Here is an 18,903-nt window from a genome sequence, read left to right as displayed (position 1 = left end):
GAGAAATCTTTCTTTGTGCCGCCTGGTGCTCCTTGGCCTGTGGTTACATAATTCCATCTCTGTCTGCCTCCATCTTCGCATGAAAATCTTCTCCATATCTCCTTTTCTGTCTCTAAGGGCATTCCCATTGGGCTTAAGTCTCGTCTGAATGCAGTATGATCTCATCTCAGTCCTTAATTACGTCTGCCAAGATGTCATGACCCTATTTCTAAGTGAGGTTATGCTTGGAGTTCTGCTGGATCTGAGTTTTCAGGACGACACTGTTCATCCCACTACATATATTTATTTGCTTCCCTCATATATTGTTATTCTCCCAGTTTGAATTTCAGAATTGGTAGATGTTTATCCAGATGTTGACTCTCCTTATAAACTTTATTTTTATTGAAGTATAGTTGACACATAATGTTAGGTCAGTTTCAGGTGTACAAGCAGTGATCTGACAGCTCTGCCTTAAGCTGTGCTCACAAGTGTAGCTACAGCCCATCATCCTACAATTCTCTTATGGTACCGCTGACGATATTCCCCGGGTGGCACCTTTTATTTCCATGACTTGATTCATTTCATACCTGGAAGTCTGTCGTCCAATTGCCTTCACCCATTTTGCCATCCTCTACTCCTGTTCCCTCTGGTAATCAATAGTTCTGTGTTTATGGGTATGTTTCTTTTTTGTTTGTTTCTTTATTCATTTGTTTTTGTTTTTTTAGAGTCCACGTAAAAGTGAAGGCATATGTTTTTCTTTATTTCACTTAACATAATACACTCCGGGTCCATCCATGTTATCATAAAAGGCAAGATCTCATTTTTATGGCTGAATAATATTCCCTTGTGTATATAAATACACTATATCTTTATTCATTCATCTACTGATGGACACTTTGGTTGCTCCCATATCTTGGCCCTTGTATATAATACTGCAATAAACAGAGGTGCGTATTACATTCTAAATTAGTGTTTTCACTTTCTCTGGGTAAATATCCAGTAGTGGAATTACTGGATCATACGGTGTTTCTATTTTTGATTTTTTGAGGAGCCTTCATACTGTTTTCCACAGTGGCTATACCAATTTATGTTCCCACCGTCAGAGCGTGAGAGTTCCTTTTTTTCTACATCTTCGCTAGTACTTGTTGCTTGTTTTTTATTTTAGCCATTTCCACCTGTGTGAGGTAAAATCTCATTGTAGTTTTGACTTGCATTTCCCTGGTGATGAGTGTGTTTGTAACGGACTTTAAACAGAAAGTCCAGTTATAGTTCCAGTGACTGTTTTTGTGCTGATTCATACGAATTGATCCCTAGGTGGAGACCATTTTCTCCTTCCCTCTACTTCCTGTCTTCTGATGACTGTTTCCAAAGAAAGCATCTGCTTAATACTGGATTTACCTTATTGGTGCCCAGTCCTGATTCTACCCCTTTGCTGCTCAAATGTGATATTTATTTACTAGACAACTGGGCTTGATTATTTTCCCTGATCTCTGCTTTCAGAGGAAGCTCCACAAAGCTTACTAGCAAATAAATTCACTGCTTAATATCTTAAGATTTCTTAATATCTCTTCCCTGCCCCCAGTACTCATTGATGCTTTGGAGAGTAGAGTATGGTTTTGAGAATTTGGTCAAGACTAAGGAAGTTCTGGTTGAAATTTGGAGAATATTTAGAAGAATCTTTGATCTCTCTCATCTAAGGCATAAAATACAGAGAAAGAACATTGTTACATGGAATATTCCCTTCCCCAATCAGTACTTGATTCTAGTAGACTCCGTAGGATGCAAGCAAATGAGTTTTCTGCCTGGCAGAGCACGCAGCAGGCCGCAGTTACTCAAGACCAAGAATGTAAGTCTACAGATGTAGATGCCACTGATGCGGTATTCTGATCGTTTAAAAAGGCATAGAGTACTTGGGTTAGCATCCAGTTCTGTGTAATGTTACCATCTGTCTTTGAGCTTTATCCACATACAATTAAAAAAGAAAGTACAAAAAGGAAGACAACGTGTGCCAAAAGGAAAAAAAAAATTCATCTCTTTCGGCCAGAAGTATCAAAATAGTAGACAGTGTTATCAGTAGTTCAGCCTTCTTTGAAAGACAGCCTTCTGAACTACATAAAATCTATTTACTTTTTGCTATTTTCTTTTAAACTTCAGAACATACTCCATATACTGTATAAGAATAGAGCCTACTGTTCTTCTGCCATCTTGGAAGAACCGGAGACTTCTGTTCTTTGGTTGAGCTACACACAGCCGGATTCTTTATCCTCTTGGTATACAGTCCTGTAAGCTAATCCCTACATCCCAGTAGTGGCACCCTTTGCACAAGTGAGGAACTGGGCATACAGAAGGCCTGTGTTTGAGAATTCAGCTTTTGAAATTTTGAGTATATCTCATATTTTTTTGAGGGGAGGGAGGGGCAGAGAGAGAAAGATTGAGAATCGTAAGCAGGCTCCACACCCAGCACAGAGCCCGACATAGGGCTCGATCTCACAACCCTGTGTTCATGACCTGAGCTGAAACCCAGTCAGATGGTTCACCAATTAAGCCACCCAGACACCCCAAGTGTTCCCCATATAGACCCGTTTTCTTCACCACCAGCACCAGCACCACTGCCCTGCTTTATACTTTAGCTTACAGGACTTGTTAAATTACAAGGATAAGAAAGAACACATTATGATTATTTGTACTAAAAAGCACGGGGCCCTAAAATGTATTCCTTAGTGGAATACTTAATCGGGTAATTTGGGAGAACACAGTAGGAGCAGGTGGTGGAATGAAGTGGGCACAAGCATAGCCCTGTGCTCAGAAATGCCTTCCATCATCGGGGGGGGGGGGGGGGGGGTCTTGCAGTTTAATAAGCCCCTGCTGTGGTGTGCATACAGCTGCGGTTGGATCACTCCTGGTTGATTCGGGAAGCCTTGTTTTACTCAGATCCCTAAACCTTAGACTGAAGTCAGGCTCACTGAATGGGAATTCGGATTCCTAAGGGGTTAAAAACGAGGTAATTTCGTTCTTGGATCACCTGAGGAGAGTGGCACAAGCCTAAGGTGGTTTCGCAGCCACTTCTGACGGGCCCATGTGGCTCCCGATGCAGAGCCCAGGGCGGGGAAAGGACAGAACTCCGCTGCAACCAGAGACCGTCACCTTCTACAGTTTGTCTCGCTCTTGCACACAGCACACAGCAGCTTGCCCTCACCCCGTTAACAATACTCTGTCCTCAGCCACACTTTGTCTCTCAGAGGAGAAAAGGATGAAATTGTGGAGAAGACTCTGTTCTGGGCAAAGTCACCTACACAATAAAGATGGAGAGGAGTAACACTGTCCTTGGCTTTGTAGGCATCTTTATTTTTTTCTCCCAAGTTAAGCTGTATTGTCATTTGCATAATTTTTAAAGATTTACAGGATTGTCACTTATATACTCTGTTGTAGTTACGAGAGCTGCTGCAGAGCGGCTGGTAGGGCCTGGCTTGTGAGTAGGGCCATCAGGAGTGCATAACAATTTCACAGAAGATCTAGTCTTTTATACTTTGAATAAAACCATAATAAAACTCTTAATCAGAACATGTGTAGGGTGTGCTTAAAAGATGAAAGTAGTGCAATATTAAAAGAAACTTGAATAAAAACTTGAAGATCTTTCATTTGCTTAGTATTGGTTTCATTACTGAGTACAGTAGACTCCCTTTATAAACTTCTGACCAACATATCTCCTCCTGTTTCCGCTAACTCTCCAAGGGAAGCCTTATTCCCAGACTGAAGCTAAGGAACCTGAGGCCCACGGAGGTTAAGGGATTTGGTTAATAAGTTGCTGTGCCTAGGTATAAAACCAGGTCAGGCTGACTCTGTAGTTCTGTTTTTAATATGCAGTCCTTAGAAGGTAGAGTAGGGTAGCGGAAAGTCTTTGAGTTAAACACAACTGATTGCTGATTAACTGTGATCTTCAGCAAGTGACTTAACTTCTCTGTGCCTCAGTCTCCACAGCTCTTTACAAAAGAGGGATAATATCACAAGGGTTGTAAAGATCATAGTAAAGTGACTGTATCCTGATAAGCTCTACCAGGGCAGAGATCTTCTTTTCGTTCACTACTGTAACCCCAAAGCCTACAGCTGGGTCTGGTATAGAGAGTATGTGCTCAAAAGAGAACTCGTTGAATTAAACATGCCCGGCACTTAGTAGGCACTCAGTAAACAGTAACGTCCACGTGCGTTATCAGTCCTCTTCAATCCTAGTATCAGAGCGTAGAGACTAATAATGTGTGATCTCTGGTCTCATTTAATTTGAAGACCAGCAAATTAGTAGATGTGCATGTGCTGACACCTTGGATCTTTTAATCTGTTACTGATTCATGTCCTGCGGTTTTGGAACATCTAAACAAATTTGTTGAGTTCAGCAGTGACAAATTGTATTTTGTTATTGCTCTTGTTTTTCCCATTGCATTTTGAATGTCTTCTCTCATCATTTTAGCACATGTTTTTCTTTTGAAGAATAATGAACAGAGTATGGATTTTTCAAAGATTAGGCAAAATAAGTTCATGTCATCAATAACACAATCTACAGATGCGCAAGTATAAGTGACAGTCATGCTTAATAGGTCCTGGAATGAATTTGTAACTAGGATTCTTGTCACTTTACTTCATAGCACATTGTTTTGTTTTGTTCCTTGCTGTCTGTTTTTGCTTTGTAATCTCTGCACTAAAATCCCTGTGATTAAGGAGGCATGGCACGTGAGGCCAGCTGCTAGGTTGGCCTGCCTATAAAACTAGCACCTGTGCCCTTTGTCCCACTTACACAGTAATGATGTTATAGTTTGCATTTCTGGTGAAAGTCGACTTGATAATGCTATTTGATCATCTTTTTAATTGAACACAAAATTTTATCACTGTATTATACTATCAAGCATAGTACATTTGCACATGCATACTCTAGTTTGTGTGTCTATAGTATGCAAATCTATGCAGTTTTATCATCTGTTGATTCACGTCGTTCTTTTAATCTCTTCTGTATTTGTTTCCTTTGCTGTCATCTTAAATACACATGCTCTTTCTCACTTAGTCACATTCGTAGAGTTTAGTATTTTATTGATCTCATCAAATAACTGGCTTTTGTACTTATGTTCACCATTTCTTAATTTTGTTCCATTAATTATTGCTTTTTATCTGTATTTTTTCCCTTCTATTTCCCTTTGGATTCTCCCCACCCCCCACCATTTCCAAGATTAGTAATTTCTTTTTCTTTTTCATTTTTCCTCTTTCGTAAGGAAGCATTTGTTATTTGAGTATAGCCTTCACTCTGTCCCATTGATTCCATTTTTCATTCTTTTAAAAGTACTTCATAATTTTCTTATTGATTTCACCTTTCATCAAGGGTTATCTAAAAGTGTTCTGCTAAAGTGGGAGATACATATATATGTGATTTTGATGTGAGAATATGGATTATAATATCTCAACTTTTACAAAATATGTCTAAATATTGTCACCAATAATCAAGTATTTATCAGTGTTCCATGGATACTACCCCATCTGACGTATTTTTGAAAGACTTATAGATCTATATAACCTTTTAAAATCATATTTATCAGTAGTTATTCAATTCTTTTATGTAATTGATTATTACTGGTGACCTATTATGAAAGGCACAAAAGCCTACACTCTAACTTTTTAAAATTCTCTTTGCATTTCTGTTTTTCCTTTTACATTTATGACTTTGGCTCATAAAGATGTTTGACCAGTTTTCGCTTTAACAAATTTTTGTTTGACCTTATCCGTAGATGCTGAAAAGATATTTGATAAACTGAGCCATTCCTAATAGAAATTAATAAAAGAGACTACTGTATTACCAAAACTCAACAGGAAGGTTCTCCTATTCAAGACCTAAACCCACTGTCCTTTTTTGTAGAAGTAAATGCTAGTGAAAGCACTAAGAAAAGACTATCTTAAAGAGGAGAAAGTTAAACATAAAATTTTTTTGCTGCTGATAGAAAATCTAAAAAGTCAAAGAGAATGTAGTAAAAAAGAAACAACCAAATTTAGTAAGAAGGTGTGTTTAGATGACTACATACAAATATTCAGCAAACAGATTTTTCTTTACCAAAGCAGTGATTGCTTAAAAGCAGGAGGAGGAATAAATGTTCCATTCACAATAATGGCAAAAATTCTTAAATTATTTAGGAATAAATTTTAAAAAGAAGTCACAGAAGCTGTGTGAAGAAAACTGAAATCTTATTGAAAGACATAAAATAAGATTTGAACAAATGGAGAAGCATACTTTTTTCTTAGAGGAAAAGACAACAGAACAGTGTCCGATCTTTCAAAGTTATAACGTAAATATAATGCAAATGCAATTTCAGAATAAGTTGGAGGGTGGTTATTTTAGAATTGAATTAATGCTCTTAAGTTTGTCTTGAAAACATCGTTGCCAGCAGGAGTCAAGTATAGTATGAAAAAGGAAACAGGCAGATTTGCTTTACCAGGTGTAAGTCCTTTAGGACATCAGTATGGCCTTGGAGCAGGAATCAACACAGGTTAAGTGGAGCAGAAGGGAGAAGGGAAACTGGATGTTTCTGTATTTGAGAATTTAATGTATGACCGAGTTGGTATTTCAGAACTATGGAGAGAAAAGGAGTGATGTAATAAAGGATGCTAGAAAAACTGACATCTACAGAAAGAAAATTAACTTATGAAGTTAAATAGGAGGATGTTCTCCATCTTGCAGAAAAATAAAAAATATAATCTAGAGGCAGGGAGAGATAAAAATAGGCATCCAAAGGCTATAATAGCAAAAGAAATGAACTTGTATAGACACATAGACACATGCACGCAAGTGTTGGACAAGATGCCATAAATAAAGGCAATATAGGTCATGGATCTGTGAACATTTATGACAAAAAATATAAAGGATTAATAATTCATGATAAAGGAGCTTTGCAAACTGACTAAAAAGAGAAGAACAGCATATGGGGACTGGATAGAAGAAAGGAAGCTGCTTTCACAGAGCAGCACCAACAAAATCCATTCACTGTGGCCAGGGAAACACCAGTGACCAGCAGATAAAATCACTGCAGAAGATACGGAACATATGACAGAGGGTAGAGTTCTTACCAACCGTAAGTTGAAAAAACTGAATTTTCAAAAACAGAATAGGCAATCTAACCAATATATACTTCTAGTAGGCTTATTTAGCTAATCAAAGTCCTACAGATTAAAACATGCTTTGGCAACGATATAAAAAATCACAACACCAAGCATTAGTAAGTCTGAAAAGAAAGCCGTGTCATTCATTTTTTGTGTTTAAATTTCATCCCAGGGGGCACTTTCCTTTGTGTAGCCAAAAGTCTGTTATGGTGCTCATATCTTCAGATCCAGCAATTCAGTTTATTGGAATTTATCCTAGAAAAATCACCATCATTAGTTACAAATAGATCAATTTAAATGTTGTTTGTGTGGAAACAACTTAGATAACAAAGGAATTTTTAAGAGTTCTATATAAGCAAACATTATGCATCCATAAAGTGACATTTTAGTAAATCTTTAATGGCATTTATGGAAAGATGCATGAAAAAACATGTTATAAAAGAGTACGTATAACACGGTCCAATTTGTTAAAAGTTTATGGATCTCTTTTTCAGGACATGTTTTATATATATGTGTGTGTATATACATACACGTATATGTGGCCTCAACAAGCATATACTATTCTGATCTTGCCTTTGATCTATTAATACACCCATATTGCAAATTGCAGAAAATGTGAACATGTTTTCATTTTATCTAGAAGCTTATTTTGAAGACTCAGAGAATCGGTGCCCCTCAGAAGAGAGATTTTCAGAACTGAAAAGATATCTGCATTCATACAAAACACCAAAAGTTCAACAGATTTAGGATAGGAATGTGAAAATATAGGTCCCTGAAATTACCTGTAAGAACCAAATTCAGGGTGGATAAGCTAGACTGTTCACAAACAAAAAGTTGAGTTTTAAGCACAGGATGATTCCTTCTTAGAAAAAGCGGAAGTACTAATTCTGACTTTTTAAAAAAATAAAAGCAAGATGGGGCAGGAGACCAACAGCCCTAGAGCACAGATCATCACCTTCCAATTCTGAATGCCATCCAAGGATTAATATCTACACTTGGCTGGAAATGTCTAAGGATGAGTTGGTAGGGGTGGAGAGAAATGCGTATCGAGTCATGAATTAGGGCCTACCCCTAGAGGCAAGGCCGGTCTCCTCAACGCTTTGCTTCCATGCTATGGGAGAGGCGTGAGTGCAGTCAGAGAATACACCACAAGGTGTGCCACAGCAGACAGTCTCCCCCAGAGAAAGAGGAAGTCCAGAGACAGAAGGAAGGTCAAGAGTAGTGGCGTAAACCTCAACTCCCTACAGGCACTATAGGGGATCTCTCCCGCCTGGAGGAGTAAGAGCGAGAATCAGAGCACACACCATACACCAAGCACTTCTCTGAGCATTTTACAGCCCTTCCCCTAGTTGATCCTCACAAAATCCTGGGAGGGTAGGTAGTGTTACTGTCTGCATATACAGATGAGGCTTGTGGTGAAAATGTTAAGGTCAGAGAGCTGATGCGGGGCAGAACCAGCCCTGGTCTGTCTCTACTTTCCATTTCTTAAGTACGTACTCAACTTAAACGCAAAGACAGATGAATAATATTCTCAGTAGGAAGCAGTTTCTTTCCCTATGAAAATGGTTCTGAGTCCTAATACCAGCTGATTTTAAGTGGTTCATGAATGCCCTTTTATTTTGAAGCAGAAAGAGGTCTTTCTTTTAGATATATTTAGGGAAAAAAATACCTCTATCTGTCCATTCTGAACCATTCTTCAAAGTGTACTGACCAGTGCCAATTTGTCGTGCTTAGTGTTAGCCAGGTTCTAGTATAGGTCAGTGTTAAAGTGACACAATGAGTGACTGTTGAGTCACTAAATCCAACTTTTATCATCTTGGTGTAATTTTTTTTTTAATCTGAAAAGCCGTGCACAAGCCCAGCAGCCTCAGCGCTTTAACAAAAGTGCATCTTGGATGACACACTACTCTATTTCAAACCCTCCAGCACGCGCAGTTAGACTGACGGATTTAGATCTGGCTAACAGAAAATAGGCCTATGTGTATTTTTAACTTTTTAAGGTATTAAAGTTGAAATCCAAAATAAATTATATTTTTGTGCATTTCATGTATATTTTATTGTAGAATGGGGAAAGAAAATAGAGTTGAAAATGGAAATTTAAGACTACCGTGGGTGAAAAAGAAAAAGGTTTTGGTTATTCTGACACTGAACTATATAATTGGTTGTGTGCTCTTTAGCAGCTGTGGGCAAACCAGGATTTCTTCACCCAGTTCTTTCCTTTGAAACATACAAATGTTTCAAATGAGACCCCCTGGAAGAACAAGGGGAGAAAAGAAATCTCTGTGGGCCCACATGAGTGTGGTTGTTCTAACATAGTGGTAGTTTAACATAATAATAAAGTTTGAAACTTTCCAGAAGACAGAGAATCAGAAGCAGATCATTTTCTAAGCATCATAGAGGCAGATGACAGGTGGCTAGATAACATCAAGATTTGTAATCTCAACTGTGTAAAAAGGAGATCTTAAAAAAAAGGCTTTTCATGATGGCAGCCATCTTAATTTGCATATTTAAAAGGATGTTGTTTTCATACCAAAAGATGTCAAGGCTGTAACTCCTGTGTCCTTGAAGGAACTTCTCTTTTCTTATTCTGTTATTACATTATTTTAGCCCTCTAACAAGCTGGTTAATGAAATAAAGGCACATTTCAACTTCTGAGTATCCATTTCAGTACTGTCACTTGGGAACGAAGCAAGCCCTGCTCACCTTTACCTCTTACCTTCTGAGAGCAGACTGACTTTCTGGTAGGAACGGCTCCTCTAGGCTAGAGGCCATGGGGCCAAGAGGTCTTCAGAGGATGATGTGAAAAGTGAGCTCCTTTATTAGCAATAAAGAGTTCTGTGTGGCTTTGGGTTGTCTGGAAACAAGAAACTTAATATAAAGTTGACAAGTATCACGATACCTCAGGGCATAAAAGCCTTTGTCCCTTTCCTCCTCTCTTGCTCTGGCCTGAATGCATTTCTTAGTCCCTCTAATACTTAAGGATCCAGTACAGCTCAGGGCGATGAGCAATAAGCTGTCTCTTCTTCCCCCTCCCCAGTTCTTCCTTTCTCACTTCATTTCCTTTAGTTTCTCACATTATACTGTTGCTCTTGTTTGTAATATAAGTAGTTTTTTAGTTATGCTGAGTTCTGTCATTCCAAAGTTCTAAACTCCAAAAAAGCAATTTATTGGAAATCTTTTGGAATATTGCCTTTTTTAAGGTGACACCCCATTACCCAAGATTGTTGTAATTCTTTCAGAACCAAGAATCTGTAGCACACAAGTTAAAAAAAAAAAAAAAAAAATTCCCATGCAGTAGTTAGGTCTTACTAATGGTATATAGAAGTTGTAGTCATGCTAACATTAAGAACTTTCTTTTTGCCCATCACTATGCAAAGGGCTTTATGTATATTAATTCACTGCGTTGTTATGACAACCTCATGTAGAAGGCATTATAATTCCCTCCTGTATTTTTATGTGAGAGGATATCAGACCGTAAAAATTTTGGTCAAGCAAGCATTTCTGGAACCTGTTTTAAGTGCAGGGCATTGTGCTAGGTACTAAAGATCTAAAGCAGAAACATAGTCCTTTCCCTTCTGGTACTTACGATGCCCTGGGAGACTGGGTTTCCATGAGCTTCCAGTAATTGAGGACAGGATGGCAGAGGAGTACCCAAACAAGCACACAGAACATATGTCCTGAGCATGGGGCAAGACCACTCTGGGCCTGGATACTTGAAGAAAGCTCTTCTTAGAATGCAGTCTCCTTGACTCTGGAGATAGACTTTGAAGAGAGTGGAGAGAAAAGATTTCAGGGAAACAGGCTGTATATTTGAGACAAAGAGAATATTCTTGACAATTTTGTGAAATAGCAAGTTGAGTAGTTGTCTTGTGTAGAAGGCATGAGGTCCCTCATTGGCATCATCGGGGCTCAGGCTAATAATACCCTGGACGGTAGCATAGAGAGGGAATGTGACTGCAGTCCCCACACTGTGCTGGCACTGATGGGCTCACAGGAGCTAAAGTCAGAGGGACAGGTTAGAACCCAACAATGCTGGTGTTACGATTCAGTAAGCTATGTTAGCAGCCAACATTTATTGAGTACTTGCTATGTCTCAGACCCTATTTTACGTGTTTTTATGTGTATTTTCTCATTTAATGCCCCAACACCTCTGTGAGGCAGTTTATAGATACAGGAACCAAGCAGGTGACAGTCAGTCAGTAAGAGGCAGGACCTAGGATTTTTTTTTTTTTTAAGATTTTATTTATTTATTTGACAGACAGAGATCACAAGTAGGCAGAGAGGCAGGCAGAGAGAGAGAGGAGGAAGCAGACTCCCTGCCGAGCAAAGAGCCTCGATCCCAGGACCCTGGGATCATGACCTAAGCCAAAGGCAGATGCTTTAACCCACTGAGCCACCCAGGCGCCCCAGGACCTAGGATTTGAATTTGGACATTTTGCTTCCACAGCCCTCCGTGCTCCACACAGCAGTATTTCTGGAATTTTTCACTTAGGAACATTTCTGTAAGTGATAGGGACATGGTCTCAAACGTTGCCATTTATATCCTCAACAGACATGCGTTTGCACATACACCCTTCCTTATGGGTTGTCCAGAAGAAAGTAGAAAGTGAAAGTTTAGTTTCTTACTAGTATAGCTCTAGCCTTTTTTTTTTTTTTTTTTTTAAGATTCTGTTCATTTATTTGACAGAGTGAGATCACAAGTAGGCAGAGAGAGAGAGGAGGAAGCAGGCTTCCTGCCAAGCAGAGAGCCTGATGCAGGACTCGATCCCAGGACCCTGAGATCATGACCTGAGCCGAAGGCAGAGGCTTAACCCACTGAGCCACCCAGGCGCCCTAGCTCTACCCTTTTTGATAGCAGTTGGTGAGCACTGAGCAGCACCTGTGGAAGAAGGCTGGCTCACACAAGCAGCTGCTGAGGGGGAGCTGTGCACAGGTGGGGTGACCAAGGAGGAGGGTGGTGAGAGCTGCCTGAGGAAGGGCTTCATCCCAGGCTGTGGACCAGTGAGTCTGATGAGACCAGCAGTCCTTTCAGAGAGGGGTCTGGGCAGAACATGAAGCAAAAATGTTGCTTGCAGGGGAGTTTTAAAAGTAAGTGGAACGAGCACTCAGTTCTAAGAGGTAAAGAGGCATGACAAGTGACAGGAAGTGACATTTTCTCCACTGTGAGACAAAGTGGACTCCCTGCTGGAATCAAAGAGGTCTAGCCTCGCCTTTCTTCAAGACCTTCAGATCCACCTCCACCATGGCCGTCCCTCACGGACCTTTCATCCACTTCCGCTCTCATATACAATGCTCAGCTTCCCAATGAGACTGTCCCTTCAATTCTGAATCTTAGCCTTGTTGACACAGGTATTTTCATTTCTCAGACTACAGTCCTTGCCAAGGGCTGATTATATTTGTAAGATAGTTATGAAACCAAATTGAAACTTGGACTGAAGTAAATCACAGAGTAAAGGAGACAGACAGTGGACATTTACAGAAGACTTAAAGAACATTAAAAAAGGAATACAACCCACCTAACCAAAGAGGCAGAGGATCTGTACTCTGAAAACGGTAGAACACTCATGAAAGAAATTGAGGAAGACACAAAGAAATGGAAAAATATTCCATGCTTGGGGCGCCCGGGTGGCTCAATGGGTTAAAGCCTCTGCCTTCAGCTCAGGTCATGTTCTCAGGGTCCTGGGATCGAGCCCTGCATCCGGCTCTCTGCTCAGCGGGGAGCCTGCTTCCCTTCCTCTCTCTCTCTCTGCCTGCTTGTGATCTCTGTCAAATGGATAAAATCTTAAAAAAAAAAAAAAAAAAATCCATACTCATGGATTGGATAAACAAATATTGTGAAAACGTCTATGCTACCCAGAGCAATCTACACATTTGATGTAATCACTATCAAAATACCATCAACAGGGCTGCCTGGGTGGCTCAGTGGGTTAAGCCTCTGCCTTCAGCTCAGGTCATGATCTCAGGGTCCTGGGATCGAGTCCCACATCAGGCTCTCTGCTAGGCAGGGAGCCTGCTTCCTCCTCTCTCTCTCTCTCTCTCTCTCTCTCTCTACTTGTGATCTCTCTCTGTAAAATAAATAAAATCTTAAAAAAAAAAATACCACCAACATTTTTCATAGAGCAAGAATAAATAGTCCTAAAATGTGCATGGAACCAGAAAAGCCAAAGGAACGTTGAAAAAGAAAACCAAAGCTGGTGGCATCACAATTTTGGACCTCAAGCTCTATGACAAAGCTGTAATCATCAGGACAGCATGGTACTGGCACAAAAACAGATAGATAGATCAGTGGGACTGAAAAGAGTCTCCAGAAACGGACCCTCAACTCTATGGTCAACTAATCTTCGACAAAGCAGGAAAGAATGTCCAATGGAAAAAAAGACAGTCTCTTCAACAAATAGTGTTGGGAAAATTGGACAGCCACATGCAGAAGAATGAAACTGGACCCTTTCCTTACACCACATACAAAAATAAACCCAAAGTGGGTGAAAGACCTAAATGTGAGACAGAAATCCATCAGAATCCTAGGGAAAAACACAGGCAACAATCTCTGTGACTTCGGCCACAGCAACCTCTTAGTAAACACATCTTCAAAGACAAGGGAAACAAAAACAAAAATGAACTATTGGGACTTCAAGATAAAAAGCTTTTGTACAGCAAAGGAAATAGTCGACAAAACTAAGAGACAACCAACAGAATGGAAGAAGATATTTGCAAATGTCTTATCAGATAAAAAGTTAGCATCCAAAATCTTTAAAGAACTTACCAAACTCAACACCCAAAACCAAAAAAAATCCAGCAAGAAATAGGCAGAAAGCATGAACAGACATTTCTCCAAAGAAGACATACAAATGACCACCAGACACATTAAAAAAAAAATGTTCAACATCACTCAGCATCAGGGAAATACAAATCAAAACCACAATGAGATGCCACCTCACACCAGTCAGAATGGCTAAAATTAACTCAGGAAACAACAGACATTGGCGAGGATGCAGAGAAAGGGGAACCCTCTTGTGCTTTTGGTGGGTATGCAAACTGGTAAAGCTACTCTGGAAAACAGTATGGAGGTTCCCCAGAAAGTTAAAAATAGAACTACCCTACGCCCCAGCAGATGCACTACTAGGGACTTATCTAAAGGATGCCTAGTGATTCGAAGAAGCACATACACTCCAGTGTTTATAGCAGCAGTGTCCACAGCAGCCAAATTATGGAAGGAGCCCAGATGTCCATCAACAGACGAATGGATAAAGAAGATGTGGTGGTGTATACATACAATGAAATATTACTCATCAAAAAGAATGAAATCTTGCCATTTGCAACAACATGGCTGGAACTAGAGGGTATTATGCTAAGTGAAATAAGTCAGAGAAAGACCAATATCATATGATTCTGCTAATATATGGAATTAAGAATGGGAAAGAAAAAATAGAAACAGAGAGGGAGGCAAACCGTAAGAGACTCTTGACTCTAGGAACAAACTGAGGGTTGCTGGCGGGGAGGTGGGTGATGGGCATTAAGGAGGGCGCTTGGTGGAAAGAGCACCAGCTGTTGCATGCAACTGACAAACGTAAATTCTACCTCTGAAACCATGTTGATTAAAGTGAATTTAAATGAAAAAAATTATTTCTATCTCAAACCTGTTTACTCTTTACAGGTTATTGTCTCCATGAGTGAAGATAATTTCTTTCTGAAGGTCTTTGTGGTGATTAGCAGCAAATAAAAAAACTAAAAATGACTGGTAAATCTGACCCAAAAATCTAGGAACGCCAGTCTGTATAGCCCTTGTTTGTTCACCGTGGCTCACTCTGTCGTGATTCTTTCCCTGGTTTTGGTTTTGCCTTGTCGTTTGAATCAGCCTTACTGCCCCGCATTGATCATTACTCAGTCTGTATTTTTTATCTTTTCCAAAACCTAGGTAAGAACCTCAACGCAGTCCACGACATCACGGTGGCGTACCCTCACAGCATTCCTCAGACAGAGAAGCATCTCATCCTCGGGGACTTCCCCAAGGAGATTCACTTCCACGTGCACCGCTACCCAGTAGACGCCCTCCCTGTGTCCAGGGAGGACCTGCAGCTCTGGTGCCACCGGCGCTGGGAGGAAAAGGAAGAGAGGCTTCGTGCCTTCTATCAAGGGCAGAAGAATTTTCAGTTTACAGGACAGACTGTAATTCCACCTTGCAAGTCTGAGCTCAGGGTCCTTGTGCTCAAATTGCTCTCCATACTTTACTGGACCCTGTTCAGCCCTGCAATGTGCATCCTCATATATCTGTACAGTCCTGTTCGGTGGTACTTTATAATCACCATGGTTCTCTTTGTGCTGCTAGAGAGAATATTTGGCGGACTGGAGATGGTTGAACTTGCATGTTACCGGTTTTTTCACAAACAGCCACATTTAAATGTAAAGAAACAGGAGTGAGATCATAAGGTTCACAGTGTTAATGGCCAAGGGGATATTTTGGAAATGTGTCGAGCCTTTGTACACGGAGATGCGGTTTTGCATGACTATGTCAAATATTTCTACTACCATCCTTATTTGTTAAAGATACTTTGTACTTAGTTTTGTGGGAAAATATTGCTACACAACTTTTTTTTTTTTTTTTTAACTCTCTGAATGTAATTTCAATACGCCTAGCAGGGAGCGATAGCTATAAAATAACTCGGGCCAGAGTGTCCCTAAAGCAGCCACCAGGCTGTTAGCAGACAAGGGACACACAAGATTTTCCTACAGGCCCAATCCTATTTCGTAACAAACTCCAGAGACAAGAGGCAGATGCGGGGCTCAGAGCAAGGGCTGGCACTTGACACTGGAGGTGAGAGCCCTTCCTCTGGGTTCCCTCCCCCAGCACTGTCCCCCTGGCTCATTTCTATGCCAGTCAAACCATTGCATCCTTTCCTAAGGCCAGAAAACAGAAACCCCACGTCCTTCAACCAACCAACCATTTTGCTGGGAAGCCCTTCATTATTCATAAAGCCTTGACATTTAGCCTCGCACTTACCTAGACATCAGAAGACCGCCTGTGCCCTTTCTTCCTATGGATAGTAAGACCTGGACATTTCTCAGGGAGCAACCACAGGCTCTCCGCTTAGAAACCTTAGTTTAGATTTGTACAGATAGGAACGAAGACCGTTCAGTTGTTCCCTTCTACTTACTCTTGCGTGCTCCGAGCTGGTTTCCTTGACGCTCATCGGCAGGGGTAGCTTTTTCTGCGTGACATCGAGTCACTTACCTTTCTAAAGGAATGCATGGAAGGGTCTGTCACTGCGGTCAGAAACTCTTGAAGTTGTGTCTGTTGAAATAGTTCTTTAAACCTGCCCCAAAAAGGAAGGATACTGTATTTTCTGTACGTGCACGGGTATTTGGCATCTGCGTTAAAGCAACAGCGTGTGCAGCCCGGGCGGTCATGGCTCAACCTCAGTTCCTCCCTCGCAGCCCTGATGGATTTTTGATAACAGGAAAATGAACCCCTTTTTAATGATAATGAGGGCTCTCGCTCTCATTTTTTAGTCCCAGGCTGCCTGTTTGAGTACTAAAATTTAAATCCACTTTTGACCAGTCGTTTGCCTAAATATTCCTGGCGCTTGGAGTCCACGGGAATTCCAGCAGACCAACAGCACCAGTCTCCTTCTGAGGCAGAAGGGATGCGTGGTCCTTGTCTCCACCCAGCTGGAGCTGGCCCGACTGTTTTTGTCATAGGATAGGGACGCTGGTGAGAGCAGCAGAAAACGTGAGGCAGTGAGAAATCTCGAGCTGCTCGCAGACCTGCCCGCTTTCCTCCTGCCTCCCACCGGCCTCAAACGCTACTGCTTTATGTACCCTTTTGGCATGAATGCCTTCTCCATAACTACAGCCCATTGTTGCTCGGCAGTGACTTGTATCCAACAATGGAAACATGCGTTACCATGAAAGGTAAGCACATTGTGAGCCGAACTTACCGAGGAAAAGGGCCGGGTTGCTTGCAGAACACCGTTAACACCACTTTTACTGGAGGGGGACCGAGGAGTGTGTGCGCACGCACCGGCCTATATTTAACCACACCCCCCAGGCCCTTTTCCTTCCTGCCTGGAGCCGCTAATTACTTACTGTGCACATCTGCTCCAGACCCAGCTGTTTAATCCCGTGGTTTTTAAGGTGTTTTTCTTTTTTAACCCTTTTTTTTTTTTTTTTTTTGGTCCTAATAAAAGAGGTTTCTAATTTAGTTTTCTCTTAGACTTCCTCTTGATTATATTTGGAAACACAGTTTTACAATTAGCCTTGCATTTGTCCTGGGCAAGAGAAGAGCTGCGTCTTCTACCCCACACGTGTTTGTATTGTAGCCCACCCAGCCACGCGCCCTCCAGCTCCCCGGCTCCTTGTTTGTGGTGTAACCTTTAGAGGATGGCGTGAAACCTGTACAAGAGGAAAGCTCTTTCCTTTCCTCTTTAAGAAAATGTTTTCTTTGGATCATAAAAGACATGTTTAAGATAATGCAAACTTTGTTTTACTACCCAAAATTCATATGCACCCAAACTGGGGAGTACAGACATCGTACCTGCTCTCTGAATCAGAAATGATAACTTCAAAGAGAAAGAAGTTGCTTCTTTCTGTTTTGTTTTCTGGGGTCTTGTGTTTTCGCAGTAAGGCGTCTTATAAAGTTGTAATTCTTTGTTCCTACATGTTTGGCTTTTTTAAGAGAAAGAATTTAAAGAAATAGTGAATGATTTGGAACTTAGAGCTTTGTAAATTGGTTAAAAAATGTCAAGTAAAAATTAACTTCAGTGTTATGATCGGCCTCAGGAATGAGCCCTCCACCCCTTCCCATCTCATCACTCTGGACTCAGAGCAGCTGTCAGTCCTTCTGAGTCTATCCACTCTCTTCCCACTGAACGCTCTTTCGGTCCTTTGAAGGTCAGCTTAGAAGCGGGTTGTGAAACGTTTACAGTACCATCTGTCCAACTGTTCGCTCTTTACCATTCTGAAACGTTTTAAACAAAGCAAATGTGCTTTGTATGGGACGTGAACCATTATACTTAAAATAGTAAACTACGAGGAAGGGTGCTGATGGGGTCCCAGGTTTTACCACCAGAAAGCTCTGATAAGCGGCCAAAGTCACTATACAAACCAGTGGGCGAATGTGGTAAAAGACCAGAAGAAAACGTTAAACAGCCTGTAATTTCAAACTCCTATTAAAACCCTTCCTTGTTTGTAACACTACTAACACACACGTTAAGGAGAAATACCAGCTTCCACTTGTGTCACTTTGACATTAGTTACTTCTCAGCACCACACTGGGAGCTGGACTTTGGTGGCCAGAATTCTGCAAATTCTGCAGAAGGGGTGACGTGCCCATTGCACCCGGTCTGCAGGCTCTCGGCCTGACCGCGATGCCCCTGTGCACTTTTGTAATAGAGACTCTAATGGGAGGGAGCCTGTTGGTATTAAATTGTTTACATTTCTTTATATAAATAACGTGCTTTCAGTGCCTTAGTTATGGGTCCCTTTCTTTTCTTGTTCCAAGAATTCTACAATGTGTTTCTTAGGTAAAAGTCTCTTTTTGCTACTCACTGGGAGGAAAATGGTTTGTAAACACTGGTCACTGTGGTAAACACTATTTTGTGGGGACATCTGGAGAGGAGAGCTTGATGCTGAGGTAGCCTCTGCCTTAGAGCTATTATTTATGCTGTAGCAAGCAAACACGGTCTTGTCACGCAATGAACTTAAGATTGGAGATGGCCCAGAAGTTGTCTCATACCAACCTTAAGCTTTTATTTCAGAAGAGAATCTTGGTTTTGGTAATTTATTTTTTAAAAGATTATG

General features: G+C 40.8%; 1 protein-coding gene across 1 annotated transcript in view; it reads left to right on the top strand.

The window, feature by feature from the left end:
• Nucleotides 1-17,241, top strand: part of LOC111154185 (lysocardiolipin acyltransferase 1) — a 177,903-nt gene extending 160,662 nt beyond the window's left edge. The window contains exon 6 of the mRNA XM_022513629.1: nt 15,023-17,241. Coding sequence (XP_022369337.1) covers nt 15,023-15,525 — 503 coding nt within the window. The 3' untranslated portion in view covers nt 15,526-17,241. The remainder of the gene's footprint in view (nt 1-15,022) is intronic.
• Nucleotides 17,242-18,903: the final 1,662 nt, after the last annotated feature.

Source organism: Enhydra lutris, unplaced genomic scaffold (genome assembly GCF_002288905.1).
Source record: "Enhydra lutris kenyoni isolate GAN:26980312 unplaced genomic scaffold, ASM228890v2 scaffoldscaffold35, whole genome shotgun sequence".
NCBI classification, from domain to species: domain Eukaryota; kingdom Metazoa; phylum Chordata; class Mammalia; order Carnivora; family Mustelidae; genus Enhydra; species Enhydra lutris.
This window is presented reverse-complemented; position numbering and strand designations above follow the sequence as displayed.